General features: G+C 43.7%; 1 protein-coding gene across 2 annotated transcripts in view; it reads right to left on the bottom strand.

Moving 5' to 3' along the window:
* Positions 1 to 1,296: 1,296 nt before the first annotated feature.
* Positions 1,297 to 25,750, bottom strand: part of PRELID2 (PRELI domain containing 2) — a 70,530-nt gene continuing 46,076 nt past the window's right edge. For both annotated transcript variants that reach the window (XM_032477029.1, XM_032477028.1), the window contains 2 exons: positions 12,942 to 13,011; positions 1,297 to 8,961 (listed from right to left, as the gene is read on the bottom strand). In XM_032477029.1, the coding sequence (XP_032332920.1) occupies positions 12,952 to 13,011 (60 nt within the window). In that variant the 3' untranslated portion in view covers positions 1,297 to 8,961; positions 12,942 to 12,951. The remainder of the gene's footprint in view (positions 8,962 to 12,941; positions 13,012 to 25,750) is intronic.

Genomic DNA, 25,750 nt, shown 5'->3' on the forward strand with positions numbered 1-25,750 from the left:
AATCAGTGAAACAAAGAGCTTGCTCTTTGAAAAAAAATAAAACGGACAAACATCTTGTAAGGCTGACAAAGAAAACTGAGAAGACACAGACTCCCAGGATCAGGAATAAAACAGAGCGTAGCATCAAGAGCCAGGCAGACAAGAAAGAGGTAATAGGAAAATACCATGAACGACTCTACACACGTACATGTGACAACTCAGATGACGTGCTCCAATTCCTCGAAAAACACTGACTACCACAACTCACCCAGCATGAACAGAACGTTTGAATAGCCCTACAACTATGACAGAAATCACAAGTATAATTAAACATCTCCCTGAAACAGAAATCTTCAGGCCTAGATGGTTTCACTGGAGAAGTCTACCAAACGTTTTAAAGAATTAACACCATCGTCTCTTCCAGAGATCGCGGAGGGTTTGCTCTGTGCCAGGCAGTGCTCTATTCCAACTGTTTTCACATGTCTTAAACTCACTGAATCTTTTCAACAAAACCAGAATAGGCCCTGTTATTATGTTACTCTATCCCATGTGAGAAAAACGGAGCCCAGAGAGCTTATGCACACAGCCAGGACAAAGCCTAGCTGGATTCTAGTTTTAGCTTCTGGGCTATGTTTAAGACAAATCAGATGCTGGCTATATTTGGTCAAATCAGATGCACAGATTTCTTGTATTTTCATCTTAATCTAACGCCAAATTTATTGTCAAATTTCACTTTTGGGAAGGGAAATTCTGATCTGACCAGGATGTGCTATTTCAACAAAGAAGCCGGGGTAACACCCAAGCTGGCACTCTCAAAAGAAATATGCATGTTTTGTAAATAAAAATAAAGGTTATTCCTGCTGGCAAACGCCATACAATTTCCATCTCCGTGACAGTTAAAATGTATCTGAGAGAATAAACCAGAAAAGACGTTTCTTGCTGGAAATGGTAAGAGCTTCACTATAGCAGAACCAGTCACACCACTATAATTACAAGAATCAAAACACTGCTTCATTAATTTTCCCCTGTGTTTGTTATTTCACCCCATCAAGACTAATTATACCTTTTCCCTTTGATTTTAACAAGCACCTGGGTTAAACACCATCGACAGCCCGGTTAGAGAAAGCTGCAGTACAGAAGTGTATCTGAACTGCCTCTGCTTAGGGGAAGACAGTATGTCAAAATTATATTGACAAATAAAATTCTCCTGACTAGTGTTTTCTCTGAATAAAAGTGGAAACATAACTGCCCCCTCCCAAAAAAAGTGGAAAATCATTTAAATTTTTAATATTCAATCAATGCTCTTCATACTTATATATTTCCCTCTCAACAACTAAGACGCTCTATCAACTCAGTCCTCGAAATAATCTGTGATGCCCCTTGGCAAGGCTTGCCCCAGTTTACTATTTGCCCAGTTTTGTATTACAAGACATTGGTAGGCAAAGGCCACACTGCTGGGAGTTAAGACTGACTCTGAGGGACACAGGAATCCTAGGAGCTCCAGGGACTAGAGGTGGCCTCCATCAGGGTTTCTCCAGCTTTTCCAGACAGGGACCTGCCACCAGCAGAACATGACCCTGCAGTGTGTGGTGATGTACCGACTGCAAGCGCCTGTATCAGGCTAAAGCATATGTAACTGTTACCCTTTGCTGATTCCATTGTATGCAACCTAATGTAATCCTTGCTACATACAATGTGGCATTGTAAGCAGTGCCCCAAGCAAAACGTCTTTTATGTCTCATTTTTTAAAAATTAAAAATCCATTCCAATTTCACACACTACCAAGTTATACATCTGCTTTAATATAAAAATGTTTCTCCCACACATCTCTGAGAAAAATGTTCTGGGAGGAGCATTTTGCCCATCTATCTGTGGCTTCACACATCCCCCACAGACATGGCCACATACTCCCAGTACAAATACGCTGCTTTGAGAATTGCAGGTGCCAGCGCCCAGGTTTCAGAGGCAGATCAGGATAAATCAATGCCTGGCGAGTGCTTTGCTGTTCCCCAATTCTTCTCTGCAAAATCCTTGCCTTTAATAAGGTCCCAAAATATTGTTGGCATTTCTTTTTCCAGGAAGAAATGGTTCTCACAGCACTTGACAGAACAATTAACACCTAAGGAAGCAAGTTACAGTGCTCGCTGTAACTTCACACACACAAAAAGACAACTTTCCGTACTGGAATAGTTCCAACTGTAATCAGATGCATAGTTTCATCCAATTTAAAACTGTAATTAAAAATTGTAGCCATCCAGTGCCGCACATTGACTCCAAGTCTTCCAAAGGCTTTAGGTCCAGTCACCAAGATACCAAGAAAAAGTAGAAAAAAGTTCAATATACCTTATATATGGATACATTAAAAAAAAAATTTAAGGCATGAATTAAGGTTCTAAACCTCCACATGCTCTACCCTCCAACTCTCAGAACTGTCATTTGTGAAAGAAATTATCAGACAATAGTTCCCTCATAGTCACCCTCACCTAATCAGTGACAGGTATGATCTTGAAAGTTTCTCCCATTTCTTTCTTTCCTTGCCCAATATCCCGTTTCCATTTACAAAAACAATATTCTGGGGTAATTCATTCATTAAATTCTTTCTGGCTGCTTTTTGGAAACCTTCTGTCCTGAGGATCAGGGGAATTTTTTTTTTTAATGGCTGTCAAGAATGACTTTGGTTTTGACCAGATTAATAACTACATCCTTATACAAACACACGTAACAGAGGAGCTTCGGTCCAGAGAATAATTTCCCCTAAACCTCTAAAGCAACTAGAAATGTGGTCTTTTCAAAGTTTAAACAATTGATGGACTTCTGAATTCAAGGAGACACCTGACCTCCAAAATAGGAAAACAAAGACATACAACTGAATAGTTAACATTTTCTCCTTTGTCATTGGATCTAAAAGTTCATCCTGGCACCGACACAAAGAAGTAATGATTCCATCAGCAGCCTAACAGATGGCAGGCACGAAAAGGCTCTAACCTTCTCCGAGAAGGCTGGAGAATGGCTCCGTGGAGTTTAATTTAACAGGATGGAGGATGCTGTTCTCTCTCTGCTGCCTCCCGCACAGCACGCCTGTCCACAGCTCTGAGAGCTACTATCTTAAGGTCCGGCCATGCCATCACTCAGTTTAACTCTTTCAGACAAGTAAGGGTTTCAAGTTATTATGGAATCATTTTTCTGCATGGGTTCTGTTCCAACAAATGCAACTCCAACTTCTGATCCTAGCTAAGCAGGCTGCACGTGGTGGAGTCCTTTAAGGCTCTCTTTTCTTCTCTTAGCATTTAATAGACACTGGAGCATCTTTTTCTTGGACAGTGAATTTTATTTCTGAATGGCTAGAGGCAAAACATTAGAGAAGAAGAGGTCTCGTACTGCCAACTCCCTCTGCCCGCTAGCTTAAGGGTAACCACTTTTTGGAGAACAGATATTACTTGTGAAGTTGATGGGAATTGCTGCCCAAGGCGTCAGGATCACCTGGGGAATGTGATATAACCCTGACACCAGGGGCTGCAGCCTAGACTCTCTGGGGGGTGGGGTCCAGACGTCAGTATGTTTTTAAAGCTCCCCATGGGGTTCCAACTGGCAGTTGGGGTACACAAGAAATACTGCATTTTGAAATTTAAATATGGCGTTGAATACTGCCGTCTATAAATTGTTTCTGTAACTCCATTTCTGTCCGGAGTCCTCACTGCACTGCATTTGGCATTAGGAGGAATGTACCTCTCTACCTGCCTCAGTCTCTCCAAGGCTTTTGTTAAGGTTCTGGGGTTTGCAGGATTAGCCAGAACTAGTTAGCACGCCTTGTCCAGACATCTAGGCAACAAGATGCTGGCAATGCTGTCCTGAATTCAGGCATGTCCTCAGACCAGGCTGTAATAGTCAGAAGAGCCTATAAGTAAAAGACATTTATGCCAGAATATCCTGCAGTCACGGCGCACTCCCCACGTGGCTCAGAGGAGGGCATGGCCACAGGCTGGGCACCTCCCCCTTTCCATATATATGTAAGGCCAAGCCTGGAGAGAACCAGTAATCCTCCAAAAACTGTGATGTGCCCCTCACTGAGACATGATGACACAACCATGCAACCTGCTAGTGAGGCTGTGAGGCCAGCAAGCTCTATACTTCATGCTGATCTCTCCAGTGAGCCCCCAATGCTATTTTCTGCATGCTTTAAATAAGCAATCAGTTTCACTCACCAAAGAGGTCAACGTGTCTGGTCTTGCCATCAGTTGGTGCCCACTACTGCTGTCAGTAAAATCAAGTCGCAAGCCTCTTGGAAACCCACTGGATCAAGTCAAAAGAGATGAATCCTGCCTTCCTCTTGCACACAACAGGTGCTCAATGAGTGCTGCGTGGACTAAGGACTCTACCCCTAAAGGTACCCAGGCATCAACAGGGCTTGGATGAGGCACTTTGGAAACAAGGCACAGAAATCTACTCGTAATGTAACATTCGAGTGAAAGGGAGACAAAAGGATAAAGCAAATGTCATGGAAACAAATACAGAAAGCGGAGCTGAGCCTCACAAGCAGGTCAGCAGGCAGCTGCTCTGTCCCCCCTCCCCCCGCGGGGCCACACACCGTCATGGCACTGTGGTCTGCGCTTCATTCTTCCTGCTCTGCAGATTCTGGTCCTTCGCTTCATTACCACACAGCCACCTCCGGTCACCCAACAGAGTGGCCTCTGCTTATTTCTGGACAAAATGTTAATAGCTCGCCTTGCGGAAGGTGGGGAGCTAACATCATCTGGTGGGTGTAACACCCTTATCTGGGGCTGCTGAAAAGGACTAGAAACGCTACTACAAATGACAGACACTAGCTCTGGCGGGTGACGTGATCCCTTCAAAAGATTAAAATTCACACATAAATCTGAGTTGTGACACCTTTATTTCAGAACGACTGCAGGACTGAATTGCACAGGTATACAAAGAATTCACAGCTCTCAATCATAATAAAACCGAATCAAAAACACTTTCTCCTATACAGAAACTCGGCCTGAGAAAAATGTTCATTTGAATTTTAATCCACTGACCGTTTCACATCGTAGCAGGGTACGTATAAAAACACTAACATGACTTGGGGGGGAGGCGAGGGCTTACAGATGTAAATAAGTCATGTGTAGTGACATCTCACTTATCCTGAGGTCACAGATGTGGCAACCGCAGTAAAGGGGGGGGGGTGTCAGGAAGTACGGCAGAGGAAGCAGCAGAGCCGTGGAAATGCCGTCACCAAGTCAGCGCAGCATCGCTCATCCATCTCACTGCTGGGAAAGCCGCCCAGAGACTCGCTCAGCTCCCCTTTACTGTTACTTGACCTACAGAATGCAATTACAGCATCTCCCAAGGCCATGTAGCAAATGAGAGGAAAAGTTCCTAGAGGAAGGCAGACTAACAGCAGAGAGAGACAACAGGGAACAGGGAGGGGAAAGAAAAAAGCCGTAAAAACCACAGCAGAACTCAGAGAGCCCCCTCCACTGAATGGCTCTGCTCTGACCAACCTGAATAGGACCTGAAAGCACTCACAACATAAATGATAATGACCCTGAAAGGATTTCACTGTCTTCAGTAGATTCTGTCTGCCAAAGCAGGGAAATGTATACTAGATTAAGAGTCCCGTGTAAATGGCTGAAACCAAGCAAAAAAGATGTGACTTGTAAGAATAGCCTTGAGTCAGCTTTACCACCCACCCACCCACGACATCTGAGAAGTGGGATGTTACTACACATACACTGCTTAGAAAATACACAGAACAATTTATATCAAAAGAACACAGCACCTTTTCTATCCACATGATTGAAACCACAAAAGCCCGTTCGTGGTAGAAGCACCTCAATCATGTAGGGATAGCTTAAGTCAGCTTCTCTGTGCGTGAGAACTTCGTATCGTATCCTGAGTGACCAGCTGTATTGATCAGTGGGCCCAAATGACCGCAAACCTTTCTTAAATAACAGGAGACACAGAGGCCTCAACCACCTCCCCTTAATCAGCGTTTCTCAAAATCTGGTCGGTGGAACTGCAAAGCCGAATCTCCCAATTAACTTGTGTTAAAATGCAGAGCCTTGAGTCACAGCTGAAACCCCATGAATCAGCATCACTGAGGGAGGCCTGGGGGACCTGCAGTTTAGCCCCTCTCCCCAGGGGTTTCTGGTGGGAGGTCTGGAAAGTCTGGGAATCACTGTAATACATCCTCACCTTGAAGTGTAGGCTCAGTGACCTAGCCAGGAGGAGACTGGCCAGGTCTGTGAATTAACCCTTCCCACCCTGGTTCCTAATGTGCCCAAAAAGGCTACACTCCTGGTTTTGACATTTCTTACACGAGACTATAGGTAATAAAATTAGATGTGGATTTCTAAACTGTTTTATCACCAGGAAAGGTTTCTGACATAATAAAAATAAACTCTAACAAGAACTAATTAATTTTAAAAGGAGCGTAAGATTTCTAAGCTATATATGTGAAGCTTGAAGTAATGGATGCCTGCAGGGGGCAAAAAAATACTGAGCGAGGAAGTCTGATGCAAGTCCAGAGGACTGCCTGGGAACGGGGAGGAAAATACTAAACGCGGTCTTGGAGAGGCAGAAAGAAACTTCCATCCATAACAGGGAAATGCAAATCTTTTAAAAATTGGCTGAGATGTTTAAGCTGGTCCTTAACGCTCTTGAAACAGAGGCTGGAAGCTACTGGCAAACATACTTTGTTTGGCCAGCACAATGTTTTAAACAATCCTGAATTCGTTGCCCATGCACAAAAAATAGGGAGATTTCTTTTTTAAAAAAAATCTCTTCTTTTCCTGGAAAATTGGAAATTGGAAGAACTAGAAAAACCAACAGTTTGGAAAAACTGGGCTGGCGCTGGGCAGCAGCTGCCCACCTCTAGCCAGCCATGGGCTCCTGGGCTCTCCCCGTGGCCGCCAGCATACTTCACTCATCAGATCTCCTGCCAGACACCTGCAGGTATTTGCATCGGCTGCCCCGCCTCAAGCAATTAAGGCAAACAGCCTCTCTGTGCTTCACTTTCTCTAACAGAAATTCTTGCTACAAAGATACTTCCTTGCTTCCGAGGGGTTAAGAAAGGAATCAGATACTGTCCGCAAATCATCTAGAATTCCCTGTCGTCTTCTCATCTTTAGCTGCCTGCTGGAATCTCTTAGGGAGCTTTAAGAAACACTGAAGCCTGGGTTCCACCCCCAGAGATTCTGACTTATTGGCCTGGGATGTATCCTAGGTATGAGGATTGCATAAAGCTTCCAGGTGGTTCTAATGGAAAGCCAAGGTTGAGAACGCCTGCCTTCGGAAAAGGCAAATCATTGAGTACGAAGGGTTAAATTCATTCCAGTGTCAACCTTCAAACGCAGATTTCTTGCCTCTCACCTCCTGGATAATTCACACCAACTTTTATTTCTGGAAATGCGCCATTATTCCAAAAGCCTACCAAATGCCATTTACAAACTGGAAAAGGCGGTCACAGTGTGTTCTGGTTGCTACTATCCATTTTCCCTCTAACACAATGGAAGAATGAAACACTAAGGAAATCGGGAAATATTCCTAAGACACAGAACTCAAGCAGCGCAAACAGCTCAAATACGATAGGAGGAGGCTCACAGTGGCAGGTACGTATTTAAAAAATAATAATAATAATAATACAATTGCTTTGAAAAATTCACCAATGCACTAAGTGGAAAAATTTTCAAATATTAAACAAAGAATGATTTCCCCAAGACGTTCCAGTAATGATCTACTTTTTATCTTAAAAAGATGAATTCCAAATTATTGCCTCCCTTTAGGCTTTTTTTCTCCCCTTTACATAGTGCGTATTTACATCTTGGCTTCCCACCATGAGAAATGCAGACTACCGGCATCTGATTTTCAAACAGTAAAACACCACATTACGTTCCACTAGAAAAGGACATTTCCAAAATGGTTTCACGTAGTAGTAACAGCTGCTACTCACTGGACTTATGTGTACCAGGCAGCAAGTTAGGCCCTCTTATTAGTATACGACCCCCAATCATTCCAACACCCTCACAAAGTTAATTCTATAACCCCATTTTATGAACTTAAAAAATAAGTTTCTGAAAGATTTAAAGTTACGTACATGCTCACTGAGCTGGTGGGCGGCCGCGCCTGGCTCCAAACCCGCGTCTGTCTGTTTGACTCCCAAACGCACGTCTCGTCTGCTTGACTCTCAAACTTGAGCTTTTAACACCACACCCCCTTGTTTCATCATCACAAGTAGAAAGATCTGTGCCCAATTATCCCCATTTGCCCAGGGAAAGACAGAGAGGTTACATGCTCTCCACAGCGCAGAAGGAGTGAGTGGGAGCCAAGAACATGCAGCCTGCGTTCCCGCCTCCAGGTTCCTTGGGGTACCAAACGGCAGGTCACGTGTTCCAGTTTAAACACGACTAATGGCACTTACATGGTGGTACTGACGGGTACAAATCAAATGCTCCCCATTTCTGAGCATCTTAAACATTACTATGAAAATGACTTAGCTTCCACACAGGTCTGGCACTTTCCTATCTGTTCCAGGCCACCTAAGAATCAGGAACAGGTTTAACTCCTTTATTCGTCCCAGAATCCTCAAATGAATCCTATGAGCAATGATGCAGAGAACATCCGGGCACAAGCCCCGCTCTCCAAGCCCCTGGCCCATCCTCGGCTGCCCTGGCACCGTCACCAGACAATCCACAGGACACCCTGAAGGAGGGCGGACATCACCGCCTATGGGTTCTTTATTTGTAAAATTGTACAGGCTGTGCCCTAAGAAGCAGCTGAAAGGTCTCATCTCCACAAGAGCTGCGGTCTGAGGCAGGCTCCCAGGGGAGTGTATCATTCCATGTCCCAGCAGGAAGGTCTCCTCTTCTTTTAAGCTGCCAACACGGCGTCCTTAAATGTGTATTTTGAAAACTGTGTCCTTGGATGTGCTCTGTCCAAGAAAAGATTAAATCTCGAGCAAACGGTAGACACAACACAGCTTCCCTGCAAGAGAAAGCAAACAGGCTTTATCACTAATAAACATGGCTCAACAATCAATACATACTTGCCCTCTTTGCTGAAGCAGCTCTTAAGACTCACCTGAATTCTATCACTCTGGATAATTCTTGAAGAAACTGCCTTTCTGCCTCCTAATGATCTTCCAACAAAGCAAGCACCTCAGAGGAGCGGGTTCAAAGGGGAGTTAAGATATAGCTAAAACTGAGGTCTTAATCATTCTGATGTGGAAAAACTCTATTATCAAACCTCACCAAGCCAGGGGGTCCCCCAGCTGCCAGCAGCAAGAACAAAAAGATGTCAGGGCTATTTGCTTTATTCAAAAATGACAGGAAATCAAAAATCTATCAAATGGATGTGTCAGCAGCAGCACCGCAAGCATGCTGGTTAGTGAGTTCTCGCACCCCCATTTTGGCTTCTCCTTAGAATTACCTTCTAAGCTTTCTAACTGTCAAACGCCCACTTGGACACACAGACCAGAGACTTCCAGGGAATACCTTTAGTGCAAGGTAGCCTACACAATGTGGTCACGTTCTATGTGAATTTAAATGAGGCGAATTTGAAATGTGGTAGAATACAAAAATGTCTCCTTAGGCACATGGGCGCAAATCCCATGGAACGCTTTTTCAAACATTAAGAATTGCAAAATTCCAAAATTCAAACATAAGTCCACTGTACATGGCACCTAGACTGTTGCCACATCACAGTGCTACTTTATCTGCCAAACAAAATGCCTGTATTTCTACCCCCGTAGGCACGTGCACTGGAACTTTATGAAGCCATTTTAATGATCACTATTGCTGGTATTCATTGTGATCATTTTAATGTGTTTTTTTATGCCTTAAAATAACGCCAACCAAGTGGTGACAGCAGAGCTAATACTGAGAAAATAAACCCCCACACTATTAACTTTGAAACAGACGTAACATGTGATCAAATGCTACATTAAAAAAAAAAAGTTAAAATAAAAAAAAAGCCAAACCACCACCACCAGGCCACCTGATGTTAATTTAGGAGCGGGCACATTCTCACCCAGGGGAGAGAAAACTTTTCTTAAAGGACCAGGTAGTAAATATTTTAGGCTTTGCAGGCTGTGAGATCTCTGTTGCAGCTCTGGGGTTGTAGCTAGAATACAGCCAGGAGCATAGCTGGTTCCAATAAAACTTTATTTACAAAATTGGGCCACAGGCTAGACCTGGCCCTTGCGCTACAGTTGCCTGACTCCACCCTGCCATAGCTACAGAGCGAACCACCCCTGCCCCCTGCCTCTTGTTTAATGCAGCATTTTACTGCTCATAAAAGGGAGTTCCCCCACCTACAACCAGCCTCCCATTTCCCACCAAGCTAATTTTGAGAAAATAAAAAGCTCGATTAAAACAGGCACACTTCAACCTTGCAAAAACTTCGTAAAAATGGCCAAGAAAATAGGGGGAAGCCATCAACTGGCGACAGAACTGCAGCAACATCATCAATGCCTCAAAATGTTTCACATCATGTTTCTCGTGATGCTTATATACCTGTGCATGTTTGTCAAAACTTAACCAAATTGTACATTTGAAATTCATTAGTCAATTTACCTGTACACACATGATACGTCAATGAAGCTGATTTTGAAAACTCTTAAAGCTTCAGCAATAGCCTCTAATTTGCATATAGATTTATGTGGTGAGAGTATACATTCCTTCATATTTGCTCCTGAGAAAACTGGTCATACATTATTAGAATTATGGAAGTCCTTCAGGGACATTCAATCCTTGCATCCAATGCATTAAATGTACCTGTTCTGCACTAAAACTCCTCGTAGTATCCAGACCTCAACCACTTCACTCCAGAGAGGAGAATGAGTTGCTTTTTAAAAACAATACAAAGCCCTGAGTTCTTGACTTAGCTCTGCCCCAAAGTAAAAACAAAGCAAGCAAAGAACAAGAACAGGGGTCATTTAAAACAGCAGGTAACGCTTGTTTAACTTTCTCTTCTTCACTAGCAACACTTTAAATCACAAACACAAGTTGGCGATTTAAACATGAGTTGTTCTTGAGTCTCAGCCCTTGTTTTTTTTTTTTTTTTTTTTTTTTTTTCAGTTGTCTTTGCTCCATGGTGGAGCCTGTCAACATTCAAGCAGGGGGAAGAAACAAAACAAAACAAAAAATGGCGAACAAGAAGAGGCTGAGATGCTAAAACCAGGGGAAAGCCACACAAAGAAAATCACTCCTCTGATTAACCTAAAGTCAGTGGACTCCATGACAACTTCAGACCTCAGCTGTTGCCTTCCTCAGGGCCGTTGCATTTCATCTCTCTCCACTCAGAGATGAGAACTCATTTAAAGCCCTCATCTCTCAGCGTGTGCTCCCTGGACCGGCATCACCAGCATCGCCTGGGGACTGGTTAGAGACACAGATCCTCAGGCTCTCCCCAGAACTACTGAATCAGAAACTCTGAGAGCGGGACTCACCAGTCTGTGTTTAACAAACCCATGATTCTGATGCTCACTCAAGTTTCCAAATCACTAATTTCAAGTCTGAAACCAATACACACTTGTAAGTGGAGTCCCCTCATGCTCTCATTTGACTTGGAGCTGGCTTTAGATCCCAGCCTCCCAGGGAAGATGGGCTCTGTGCACACGGGCAGAAGTACCAGAGGTGCCTGCTGAGCCTCACCGAAAGGCCCAGCCGGGGAAAGGGGGGGGGGGTGGCCAAGTTCTCCTCCACAACTGTTCCAAGAACAGAGCAGACGTGGGAGCACACCACACTTAGATCCACAGCAACATTTCTGGAGCACCTGCACATGCCGGGCCTGTGCTAAATGGAGTTATCTTCCTTAGCCTTTACAGTAATAAATAAATTCATTAGTATGTGTGAAGTATACAAAGGCTTAATATTCGTCAGCATGGAGTGAAACCCACAAACAAGCAGAAACACTTTATGACCCTCCAGCTGTCATCCACAGGCCTGGCTGGTATGCGTTGAATGCGGAGGTACTTGAACATGAATGTTCCTTTTGCTTCTTTGGTTAACTGTTCCCAGACGTTACTGTATTTCACAATTAGAGACCAGGTTGCTTACACAAAACCACATGTACTCTAGCCTTAGGCCAACATAAGGAAATCTGAGGTAATTGTGAATTACCCAAGACCATGTTTGCGCTCCTTAAAGGTTTTACCTTCCCTCAGATGTTAAAAATTCGCTATACTCATTTATTTTAGGCTTTGATTCTCTCAAATAACTCTGTTCTGACTGTTCCACTGTGAAGACCATTGTCCTTGACACAGACAATAAAATTAGTTAAGGAATGAAAAATTAAATAATTCTGAAATCCCCCTGTCATCCATCTGTTAACCCTGTATCATTTGCCCTAAACTAGAGGTGGCCCGTGCTCCAGCACAAGTGTCATCTCTTCCATCCTGTGTCCATGGCAGACACTGCAAATAAATCACAGCACTCTTACCCAGGGCCTAAGAATTATTCTCAACGCCTTGCAGTCCTTCTCAACAGCATTCCAGGCAGCCACCACCAATTGGTAGAAGTATATATGACTGGTAAAATGTATGTATTTCTCTGGCCAAGCAACACGCCCCTTTCTTGTTTTCCTTCCTGCTCCAAATACAGCTTTAAACCCCTCCCTTCGGTGTTCTCAGGACAACAGAATTGAGCTTCAGTAAATTCTGAAAGGCAGTCTCTACAAACCTAGGCCACCTTGAGGGTTGCAATCACGGTGGACTGCGCTGAGCCGTGTAAACAGTTTGAATGCAGATGTAACCCAGCACGTGGTACAAAACTGCTCTGAAAATCAAAGAACCCAGTAAATAAAGGGGCTGAACAGATAACAAAACACCTGGGAGACAGTATGCTGTGCGCAGAACTGGGAAATGTAGAGCATAAGTAGCCTGGGGAGGCGACGCGTGACACTCAGGCTTATAAGCATGAAACAAGGCTTGAGTAAATAATTCTGATTTTGCGTCTGGTACTCACTGATGAGGCCTTATTCGGCTAAGGGGGCACCGCACTGTTCCTTCAGCAGCATCTCCATTATCCTAATTCCCTATGGAGAGAAGAAAGAAAAATCAAAATGCCACATTTCACGGACAAGCACTTTTACGTTTATCACAACCTTTCCCTTCAACGAAGCCGAGCCATGGCCATATATTTCTTTCAGAACAGTAGGCTCATGGTCACACCTTACATTTTTATATAATATATTCCACTCAGCAATTTCACATACATTATCTCCACACGTGCTCGGAACTACTCGGGGAAACGGGCAGAGCAGAGCTGTGGATGCTCATTTTCAACATAAGAATGTCCAAGCGATGTTAAGTAACCTCCAAAAAGGGGCCCAGCTCCTAAGCGGTACTGCCAGAGCTGGATTAATAATGGTGACAGTTAATCCTAGAATAGTGACATCAAAGGTCACTGATCCCAGGACACCGTAACAACTGTAATGGTACGGACAACGTTTGAAATTACTAAAATATGACACAGAGACACAAAGTGAGCAGATGTAGGAAAAATGGTGCCAAAAGACTTGTCCGCTGCAGGGTGGCCACAAACCTTCAGTTTATAAAAAGTGCAATGCCTACGAAGCGGGACAAAGCAGAGCACAGTAAAACGAGGTAAGCCTGTGCTGACCGAGCACATGCACGTGTGCTACACTCACCGCTAAGCCCTGTATGTCCATTACCATGGGGGAGTGGGTGCAGGGTGCACCAGAGAGATCTCCCCTCAGGACTCCTTCCCCAACTGCCAGCTCTGTAGGCTGCTGGCGGCACACAGCCACCCTCAGCCAGAGCAAGATGCCTTACCTGAGGTCACGCCCCCTCTCCCAGGGAAGCCCACATATACTGGTGGGCATCGTGTATTAAAGGTCCAGGCCCTGCCCTCAATTTGGGGCAACCCTGAAGGGCATCTCATCACCATAGTTACCCATGGGCTCAGTTGAGACCTTCATCACAACTGCATCACAGTTCAACATCATCTTCTGCCTCATCCTGCTTCCCTCACTCCCTCACAAGAGTTGTTCCCAAGAGCCCTCTCCAGTAACCCTCTGCACAAAAAGCTCCACCTGAGTCTGTGTCCAAGAGCCAACCGAGGACAGCTGGCTTAATACACACCAAATCCCTGAGCAAGTACTCCTCCTATCCCCGTTTTACTGATGAAGAAACAGAAACTCCAAGAAGGTTAACTTTCCCAACATTATACAGCTATGAAGTAACAGAGCCAGGGAAAGAACACAGACGTGGAACTCTGGTTTCAGAGGCACCCCTTCACCTTGTGGCAATGCTCACTCCACTACTGTACAGAGCAAGCTGTCTGTCGGGCCAAATTCCACCCTGGAGGAAAGAGGAAAGCAGACACGCCCTCTTTCCTCCTTCAGGGACAAGTTCGTAGACCAGAGAATAAACCTTCAGGAGGAAAGTAACTGTGATGCAACTATGAACTAAGGAACTCAGGAAGTCAAAGCTGGATGGTGGGGAATGAGACTCACTGCTCTCAGGCACTGGAGTGTAACTGAGACAGAATATAATGATCAAGGCTAAGTTAAAATGCAGGTCCCCAGGCCCCTCAAGGGAAGGCGCTGATTTACTGGGAATCCAGTAGGCCCCAGAGCACTGGACCTTTGACGGGCACCAGGGGCTTCTCATGGTCAGAAAGGGCTGAGAGACACTGGTGGGCCTACCGGAGAAAGGCAGGGCCTTCCCACTCGGGATCTGTTCTGAGCCCGGGGAGGGGGGTGCATCTTTAGAGAAGACAACGCAGTACACTGAGTACAAAAGAACACTGAGCAAACTGACATTTCCTTGAGGTTTCCCGAGGTCCTTCAGATTCGGGCTGGCCCATCACCCCAGACACTGCCAGAATCCTGAAAGGAAGAAGTATTAATCAAAAGGTCTCGACCACGTGGAGGAGCACGGAGCGTGGGGTGAGCCCTACAGCAAACCGCAGGACCAGGAGCCCGAGTGTCAGAGTCAGGAGACCTGGGTTCTGGTCACAGCCCTGCCAATTAGTCTGCTGGGTACTTAGGTTAATCACTTTCCCCAAGAAGTCACAGACTAGAGGGCTCAGAGGACCATGAGGCTGGCTGGACAGGCAGTTTGCCCAACAGAATCACGAGGGGAACCCACAAAAGCAAATACAGGTTCCCTACCCAGACCGATGTAATCAGAATTTCAAGGGCTGGGTGAGGAGAGTGTAGCTCAAGTGGTAGAGCACATGCTTAGCATGTACAAGGTCCTGGGTTCAATCCCCGGTACCTCCTCTAAAAATAAATAAACCTAATTCCCTCCTTTCTCCAAAATTAAAAAAAAATTAATAATTAAAAAAAAAACAATTTTCAAGGCTAGGGCATGGAATCTGTAGATTTGTAACATACCTCATGTGGTTCTGATGCACAACTATTTACATACTGGACTATGTAAAGAGCAGCTCGATGCTGCCTCCAAGATCCCTTACAGCCTTGCCAGTCAGGGAACTGATGAAACAGCTCTTCTTAATCACTTCTAAAGATACAGAATGTGTAGTGTAGTCTTAGAGTTAAGGGGGAAAGGACGGGGTGGGGGATGAAACAACCTGCAGAGTGAAAATTAACCTAATCCTTCACCTAAGATCTGAACTGTGCTCATGTCTGCTCTCACTCATTCAACAACAGAACCAGTTAACAAATATCTATTGTGCACCTACTGTGTGCACCAGAGGTTAAACGGTGAACAAACCTAAGTCCCTGCCCTCATGGAGCTTATAGCCTAGGAGATTTCCTTCCCTTTGTTTCAACTTTTTTGTTTCAACAAACCCCTGAGCAGTAACTCAACGCCTTCCTTCTATTTTCAGGGAGAGTGACAACAGCCAGGTGAACTCCGTTTCAAGCTTCCTTCTGCAGAGTGAGCCCGTAAGCCTAGACAGTACATCTTTACAACCAGAAAAGCCGACTCCTTCCTTAGGAAGTGAGCGCCGGTGAATGCTCCCCATCCATCTAAATTAACAAGGCGGCCACTTACTGAGCTGAGCGCTAATTGACATAAGTGAAGACTTTGAGGTTTGCCTTGGGAATTGAAACACGTTATTTATTGGATCAATTATGTTCACAACGTGACAGTTGATTTTTCTTTCTCTGTTTTCCCCTCTCTCATACCACTTACGTCTTTTTAAGCAGAACAGTTAGAAACAGAAGGTGGAGAACCAGGGCAGGGAGAGAGAGACCTATAAAATGGATTAAAAACAAAAACCCTAACAGGGAGGCCAAGCCATTATTTAGTACGGCTCTTTGGTAAGGAAGGGCTGAATCAAAGCCCAACCGATAAGAGTCCTTTCAAATAAAGTTGTAACGCTTAAAACTCAACCCCCAGGAGATGAGGCTTAAAGGAGCTAAATTTACACCACTTATCACACAATGATGCCTGAAATGCAGAACAAACATTAAATGGATCCACCTTTATAGATACAGCTTAACATAAAAGCTTTTTGGACTGACAAATCATAAACCAGCTTGATTTTATTATTTCCTTCCCCTCTGAGAATTTTTTTTCCCTATTACAAGGCTATCTTTCTCTATTTACCAATGGACAGGTAAGTGAGCCCTCTCGGTCTCATTTCCCTAATACCAGGGTTGTGCTGGCCAAACGCATCCCCACAGGAGTCCCAGAGTAGAGACTTTCAGATTCAAAATACTTCACAAATTCCCCACTCTCAGAGTGTCTGAGAAATAGCTGATTGGTACAGAAAACAAAAAGGCTGCCTAAAGAGGAGGCCGAATAAGCCGGAACTTAAGGGGGCTAGACCCAGAGAGTATATTTATTTTATTAAACTGATGCTTCCTTAAGAAGCTCTGACTCACCTAGGGGGCTCTGAAGAGAGTAATAGCAGACCTTATAAAAATTACAGAGTTTGAAAGCAGTTTTCAAAAGGACACCTCTATGGGGCTCTCTTAACAAAAGAGAACTGCTCACTTAATTATCACAGTGATAAAGATCAGCCGTAATTAGATGAAGAACAACCATTCGTGTGCTGAGTGTTTACCACAAGCTAGGTACTGTAATAACCAGATTAAGCATTGAAAGACACCCTCCCCTACGCCGGAAATAAAGCTTCTAGCGGATCATGACTTTGGAGTAAGTACCTTTAACAGGAGCAGCGCCCATTGTGTGTAAGGGACTGCACTGATGCAATGAGGAATTAGATGCATAGAAAACATGATGTCTCTACTCTAGGGATCACTGGTCTCTTGGAAGGAATTAGAGGAATGCAAAATAAATGAAATGCAAGACAGCCTTTGAGAAACATTACCATGTTTAAAAAAAAATTCAATGGAACAAGTAAAGTAGGAACTGATCGTGCATGAAGGCAGGACTTGCAGAAGCCGCTAGAAGATGAACGATTTGAGTAAGACCCAAGTCTGGTTATGAGTGTGATGCACAGAGTGAAGGGAAGTCCAAGCAGAGGGCAGATGAAGAAAGGGGATGGGGGCGGGAACAGCAACGCACGTGCAGTTAAGCATTTGCCTTCTTGAAGGGGGAGATGAGGCTGTTACAAGTCCGGTGTTTCCACCCTCCCCATTCCCCACCTGCTCACACACACTCTTCCTCCCACCTTAGCTCTGCTTTTTCCTGGGGGAGACAACAGCACACAAAACACCCCTGTGTGGCCACAAATAGCACCGTAATTATGCAATGACACTGTTAGATTTAGGGTTGAGACCAAGCTAGCTGAGAAACCTTGGGCATTTTCCTTAAGCTGTGCCTCATCGTGGAACGGAGATGAAACAGTAATACGGGTTGTCCTAAGAATTAGTTAAAATCATGTCTAATATGGTGCTCAAAGTACCTAGCTTCTGGTGAACACTCAGTAAATAAATACTTGTTCATCTAAATCTCTTTCATGACTATCTATTCCCACAGGAATGAAAGTCCCAAAAGGCTAGGGGCCTTGTCTGTCTTGTTCAAGATATAACCCCCAGTACACAGAAGGCATTCAGTAAGTATCCACTGAATGAATGAATGAATGAATCTATCAATCTACCAACCAATTATCAGCTTACAAATCTACCACATTTGATGGTCAGGTACTCAGAGACTGGGAACAACAGTCACTTACATTTGAATCCTTATTGTCTAGTGCAGAATTTGGCACAAAGTACATGCTCACTGTTGATGAATTACAAGACTGATCAACTGACTGGTTTTGAATGATGAGTTTGAATTTTGGAATTACAGTGCACTCTGCCCAGTAGTTAGCATCCTGGAAAGTGTGGTGAAAGGTCAGGATAACAATGGCTGCCATAGGAAATGGGGGGGAGGGGGGGAACAAGCAAAAAATAAAGAAGTAAAGTATGAAAGACAAAAGGGAGGGAATGCTGTGGAAAGAATGACAGCAGAGGTGGGACTTAAAATGGGTCCTGAAGAATGCGGATTAGCCAAGAGGAGTTATCGAGATCATTTCAGATGCTGAAGTGTGTTCATTGTCAAACCATTCATCTCTTGATGAAATGGTATGCATCAAGTTTACTTTAAAAACCTCACTTTCCTTTGGATTCTAAACTTTTGTTACTAAGCTGGCTTACATAAAACTTTCCCAGATTCTTTTCATGTGCTTTATGTAGAATCATAGCAGTATGAATACAAGGTATTCAACCCTTCAATAGCATTCCACTGCTCTTATAATAAAATTCACCTTCTTTATCGTGGCTATGAGGCCCTGTATGATCTGCTTCTAGCCACGTCAGCCACAGGAAGGAAGGAGAGGAGAGAGGGAGGGAGGGAGGGAGGAATCCACATCCAGTTTTCTCATCAAAAGGTAAGAGAAACATTGCTCAGTGCTTCTCCAGGAAAAGACTTTTGGCCACAATAAAGTACCTTTTACCTGATGCTGTCCAATTCTTCTATAGTTAGGGTTTCTCATCTATAAAACTGTAAAACACCGAACAATGATAATTGTTAAAAGGTGCTGGCACGCGCTGTGTGCCAGGCACTGTGCTGAGTGCTTTACCTGCATTGGCTGATTTTACCCTCTTATCTGTCTTATCTTCTTTTTTTGGATGTGACCCAAGGCTCAGAGAAATGAAGCATCTGGACCAAAATCACATGACAGCTAAGAAGCAGAGCCTTGATTTGACCCACGGCAATCAGGGCTGAGAGAGCAGGATCCAGGACCTGACAACACTGGGGGGCTGTGGGGTTTTAATGAGACTGCACGTGTGGACACCTGTTATGGCACTGGGTACACAGTGACAGCGTTCCTTCCCTTCCCTATTGATTACGTGCAAAAGGCCTGATAAGTAAGTCGGCTATTTCAGCCCTGCTCCCAGACTAAACCGTATGATTCTTAATATACAAATCAATATTTAATCACATCTACAAACTACCTTAAATACAATGTTTTTCAAGTAGGAATATCCTAACAGACTCTATGACTTCAATATAATTTTCCCATAGTGGCTAATAAACTCTTTAGTAAGAGTCATTTTTATCTTGTTGAGTAACACAAAATCTCCAGGTGTAAGCTGCAGAACATTAAATTGATACACTAATTCAGATGTCCTTGCTTTACGTTATAAAGCTTCCTCTTTCCTTAAGGAGAATATTTACTCTCACAATTTGTAAAGGAGAAGAATATATCCCAAAATAATAAAATCTAAAAATTGGAAAAGACATTATATCATCTAGTCCGAACAGAAAACTCTCAGCAAAGAAATGAAAATGGCCCATCCCAGTTTAGGGAGTTGTCCTGGGGTCAAATATCAGAATGAAAGACGACAAAGCCATTTCCATATTGTCAACTTGCAAAGAAACCCTGACCTGATATGAACACTTCAGTGGCTAAAAGGCATTGGTCCCCTACCCTCTAATGTGACTCAATCAGTCTATTTTCATTTTTCATTTTTTTAAATGTGACTCGCATATAATTTTAGCTTTCCTGACTTAGACTTCATGCAAAATATGGCTTGTTCATGTGTATCTGTTGGATATAATTAATTTATCAGTAATTAAAAAAAATCATGGCTAGCCTCCCACCCAGGGCTACAACCCACTCACGGCATTTCTGACAACTGATCATCTTGCTTAGAAACCTCCGCTGATGGGACACTGTCCACGCCTTAGTCCATCTGTCTCTGTCTTAATTATATGACAATCTTCTTTACATTGAAAACAGCACGGCCTCGGTGCCTGGCACCAAAGGGCCCTAGTACCAATGCTCACACCGATTCTTAAACTAACAAACTGAAAAACAAGACTCCTATCAATTCCCTTCATTAGCCATTTTTTCACTATTCATCAGATTTAAGCTCAGCCATAATTTCCCTTTGTTTCTTCCCTATTCTGAGAGAGAAACCAGTTAGCAGCATACTTGGACTTTTTATCAACAAACTGTCTCTAACAGAATAGGATTCTCCATCAGAATCCAGCTGATGCCTAGATATTAAATAAGTCCAATGGCTGCCCAGATAATTCTTCTTCTTTTATCTCTACCCTTCTCCTGCCCTCAAATTCTGGAATTTCTCTAAGTCAATGATCTTTTTTACAGGCAGTGCCAGTCTACTTTGTCTTCCTATCACACATTCTCCTTCAACAAAATATAACTTTCCAAAACCATATTTTGGTCAAAAACGGATCCCACCAAATCTCAACAATACTGAGGTTAATGATGGGTCACGGACTTAATAGAGGCCAAGGGTTTTGCCTACATAATTGCTTTTAACCCTCTAAACAGCCCCAGGAGGTAAGATACTTTCACTCTCGCCATATCCGGGTAAGGAGACCGGGCCTCAAAGAGGTGAGTAACTTGCTCACCGTCACACAGCTAGGAAGTAGCCAACCTGGAATTTAAACCTGGATTTCTCCCACTCTTTCCACAATGAGTGGCTGCCTCCCTGAATCTGTCTCTGTGCCTGTAAAGCAGGTGGAGGGAGGAGAATACACATACTTCCTCGCAGGACTGCTCTGAGGATTCAAAGAGGTAACAGATAAAGCTACTGACACATGACAGACTATCGTTAACCATGACGTCCTGTCCCCCCTGTCGCCTGGCAATTGACCCCTGATTTCTTTATGGACCTTGATCTGACTCCAGGCCGTCACAGTGGGACTCTCACAAGTAGGGACCCCCTCTCAGCGGGTGGTCAGTGACCTGGAGGAAATGTCAGCAGGGGCTCACCTTGTGCCTGCTCATATCTCACAGAGCATACTGTCCCTGTTCTTCACATCACCTCTAAGAGTCACTAATCCTTCCATCTGACAACACAGACCCCAGCAGGGTGCACTGGCTTTCCCTAGGTCCCAGGGGTTGTGTGCAACAGAGGCAGCACAAGACAGAACCAAAGCCTTGGGGAAGAACCGATTGTTGAGAGGCTGAGGCCACTACTGGGCTGTGCTGTGCACATTATATGCCCTGTCTCATTTAATCCTCACACCCAGCCCATGAGAGACATGAGGAAAACAAAACTCAGACTGGTTAAGAAAACTTGATCAAAAGCACCCAGCTAGTAAGTGCAGAATCTAGATTGACACCCAGGTTTCCATGACTCTAAGCCCTCAGCATATCACCTCCTTAAAAAGGTATGTTCATAGGGTCCTTGTCTGTCACTTTTTCACCTCTGCCATAATCCTTCCAGTCATCACAAAGTTATTTCCATCTACATCTGAGTGCTTTTAATTTTATAAATTTAGGGGAGATAAGTGAGACTGAACCATGTGGAGTTCTTAGAACTGTCCTAAGACTTAAAGCATCTCACCATATCTCCAAATCCATTTTGTTTCCTGCTGATACCAAGTGAAGCTCCCTCATGCTCCCTGGAGAAGCTGGAGGACAAACGTGCACAATGGAAGCACTTCTGCTTCAGCACAGTATGTGCCCATAAGAATTCCTTGGTTGACTGTCAAATGCCAGCCTGGAGAGCCCTTGACTTCCCATGAAGAACCTTTCAGTGCTAAACACAATCATCATTTCTTGGGGACAAAACCGGGGGAGGGTGAACGAGGTATCAGGTTACAACTCAGAGACCATGTCCCCTTGGACATGAGCACCGTATATATGACCTTCACCCCTTATTCTTTGTATCACCTGTGGAAGGGCAAAGCCATAAGCCCATGGCAAGTTTAAGAACTGATGCTTTTTAAAAAAACTCTAAGCATTTAATGTCACAAAACGAGAGCAACCAGAACAAAAGCTACATATGAATGACTAAAAAATAAAATCTCTATAGGTAAATAACAGTCTGAAGATAAACCGCCTGCTGTTTTTAAAAGCCAATCATTTGCAAAGAGAAAGGGGAAAAAAAAAAAGGTAGTGCTTATAGATGCAAATGTTCTTTAAAATTCCCAGCCCCCATAAGAAACTGGTGAGGGAAAAGGAGGGGTTAAATGGACTTTTAAAAAGTTGCCCTAGTATTTCAATTGCTGGCTAACTGGGACGTTACTGGTTAATCCCTAGGGTCATACACTTTGAATTGTTCGGCCCCAGATATTCCCATGTGGATTAGTAACTCCCAGGTGGACAATGTTCTAAATCTACCAGCTGTCTTGAATGTTAATCAACCTAATAAAATCCTTCCCTTCAATAAAAAATCTAAGGCTTATAAAACATATACTCACACGTCCTTCATTTGGTGAGCTGCAAGGGTGGACTTCCCTTTAAATAACCAGCGTGGTAAGAGCTCTGGCTGTTCTGAGACTGATGCAAAATCCTCAAGGCTGAGGGACAACTCTGAGTCACACCTTGTTTGGAATTTGGCCAACAAAGTCAGGCTCCCTGGGAAATAATTTATTAGACTGGCTGAAGTGTAAAGGGGTGGGCGGCTGGCAAAGTAAGTAAGGTCTGGGGGGTATGCAGCCTCGTCATCGAGCGTTCAGACTAAGGGCCCGATGGCCTGGTTTGAATGAAGGTTCTATCACTCAGTACCTGTGTGAGCTTGGGCAAGCCAACCCACCTCTCCGAGCCTCCGCAGCCATAAAATGATGAAAATGGGACTGATCACAAAGAGTCACTGAGCAAACGGGAGGAGGTAACGCATTTAACGTGCTAAGTACGAGGACAGGGGAATGGAGTTCTCGACAAGTATTACCCATTATTGTTACCTGCCCTATTAGCCTAACGGGTAAAAAGTTTCTCTGCTTTTAAGACTTTCTAAAAGATAATAGGATGGAAACATAAAGAAGTCTTACTACTTTTGGAAAATAATACAATAGTATGTGCACTTGTTCACTATTCCCATAAATACTCACTGAGCACAAACTGCGTGCCAGGTGCTAAGGACAGAGTTGGGAGCCCCACTCAGAAGCCTGTCGTTCAGTGAGAGAAATAAACAATACATTCAAAGGACCATGAAAACGTCAATGCCTGTTAGAGAACTTCAGGGGATCATTCCTAAGGTAATGATACAAAACATGAAAGACTCTGTATAAAAGATGTTTCACATGGTCTCCTTTATAATGGTAGAACTTGGAAATAGCCCCAATGCTCAATTCTAAAGAAATGGTGAAAGCAATTCTTACATAACCACTTAATGAAATATTATGTACTCATTAAAATGACGGCTCCGTGGTTTATGGAGTTCCTGGGAAACGCATGTACGATAAAACAGTACTTGAAAAAAATGAGACATGAATTGTACTTATAATGCCATTACTCAAGCTTAAAATCTGCATATGAAAGACTAGAAGGAAATAGGCCAATCTGGGTTAAATGGAAAGATAAAAATTATTTATGGAGTATTTATTGTGTGACAAGGTATTTTAAGCACTTATTTATGTTATTTCCTTTAATTCTCATCTCAAAGGTAGGTTCTATATTCACATTTCACCCAGAGAGAGGTTAAGTTCGTATACCCCCTGTGAGAGAGGGCAGAGAGATTTAAACTCAGGTTGAGCTGACTCCAAGACAGCCTCATCATAACCACTAAATATTCGTCTATAATATCATAATGAAAAAATTAAGTTTAAAATTATAGTTTGCCTGTAACTGCCTTGCATTTTCCTTTTTAAATAATAGTAACAGCCGATCACTAACTGTGTGCCAAGTCCTGTCCTAAACATTTTACGTATGTAATTCACTCACTCCTCACGAATACTCTGTGAAGTAGGTTCCAGTATTATCTTCATTTTACATGTGGGCAAAGTGAGACTCAGAAAATGGAACGGCCCGCCTGAGGTCACACAGCTCGGCAGTGCAGGGGATGCTGCTGCCTCCACAGAGAGCTAGGGCAAAAGCACACAAATGCTTCTGCCAGAAAAACAATTTAAAATATGTACATGCAGGTAATACCTACACAAAAGCATTTTATACAAAATGTTTAGAATTTATTTAAAAACCGAAAGAGCCTTGTTGGGAGAGCAGCAATTTTTTAAATTGTGAAATATTTCACACATATCAGGAAGTGCAGAGAGTACAAAGAACTGGTGGGCTTTAGCAAACGTTAATGTCTTTAGAAGTAACAAAAGCTTCATCCCCTCCAAAGGCTGCTGATCAAGAAAATTTTTAATTATAGCCTTTAAGTTCTTCTTAAATGGGGTGTCAACGTGAAAGGAGTTAATCAACTCTCCAAAGCCCACCACTTTCCTTTACCAAGGAGATTCAGAGAAAAATAGAAAAATGGTTTAGCTAGACTCTACGGAAGAAAGCTAAACAAGGAATAAAAGGGTCAAATCCCAGGCAGCAAATGGAATTCCAAGGAAACTGAAAGTGACAAAGAGGTATCAGTCCAGCAAACCCAGGTTCATGAGACACACAAGCCGCCTTCTCTCCCTAACAGCAAACACCCAGCCTCCTCTCCATCATCTGCTTGGAGTTCTGGCCGGTGCCCCTCATTCACAAAGGGTCCGCTCACCAAAGGGGTCCTTCAGCAAGAGATGAAACTATCGTAGAATGGGGAGAAATCAGCACTGGCAGAGAGGGGCAGGACGACCAAGAGGACAGCTGGACACCTTGGAGAGCTCACAGGGCATGTAATTAGTGTGCTCCAGGACTTCAGCACACAACTCAAGTTTAACTGTTAGATGTACCTTCAAGAAATTAAATCACCTTTGCAATTCAACTTGCTCTACCCAGAATCTGTATTAACCCCTAATCGGAGATGCCTGAGTCTGACCTTTTCCTGGCCTTGTCAGTCAAACTGAAAGCCTTACTTAGCACCAAGAGCGTAGCTGGACCTAAGCCCAGTCCTACAATAGATCTGACCCACACACGACGTGCACCCAAAATGCACTTAGTCCACACAAGCTGCGGACACAGCCCCTATTTTTCTGATATTTCAACGCAGCCTGGCCAGAGCTGTTTCAGTTTTCAATTTTGTGCCCACCTTCAGTGTACAGGAGGTACGTGAAGATTTATGGTGCCACAAATTCCTATTTTCTCACTGTCTTTGAATTTAGCACAACAGAATACGAGAACAGGCTCAGAAAAGTAATAGATGAGTTGGAAATCCCATCCAGGACAGTGGGGAGACACGGATCCCAAATCTCCCACGATTTCGGCTGGGCGTGAGCATAAAAGAGCACTAGGAAAGCAAGTAGCATAGTGCACGCTTCAAGCACAAGTGTCTACTTCTAGGTCATGCATGTACCAAGCTCTGCCACTCAGCAGCAGCAGGTGATGACACTGGGCCAGTGATTCAACCTCCGTGTGCCTCTGTTTCCTCATCTGTAAAATGGAAGACTGACAACAGCATCTCTCTTTCAGAGGGTTATTGGGAGAACTCAATATTCATAAAACAGAGCTGAGCTTGGCTCCTGGTAAACACTCAAGAAATTATAGCTACTGCTATTTTTTTTTTAATTTTTTGTTTCTTTTTTTAATGTGTT

This window comes from Camelus ferus, chromosome 3, assembly GCF_009834535.1.
Source record: "Camelus ferus isolate YT-003-E chromosome 3, BCGSAC_Cfer_1.0, whole genome shotgun sequence".
Lineage (NCBI taxonomy): Eukaryota > Metazoa > Chordata > Mammalia > Artiodactyla > Camelidae > Camelus > Camelus ferus.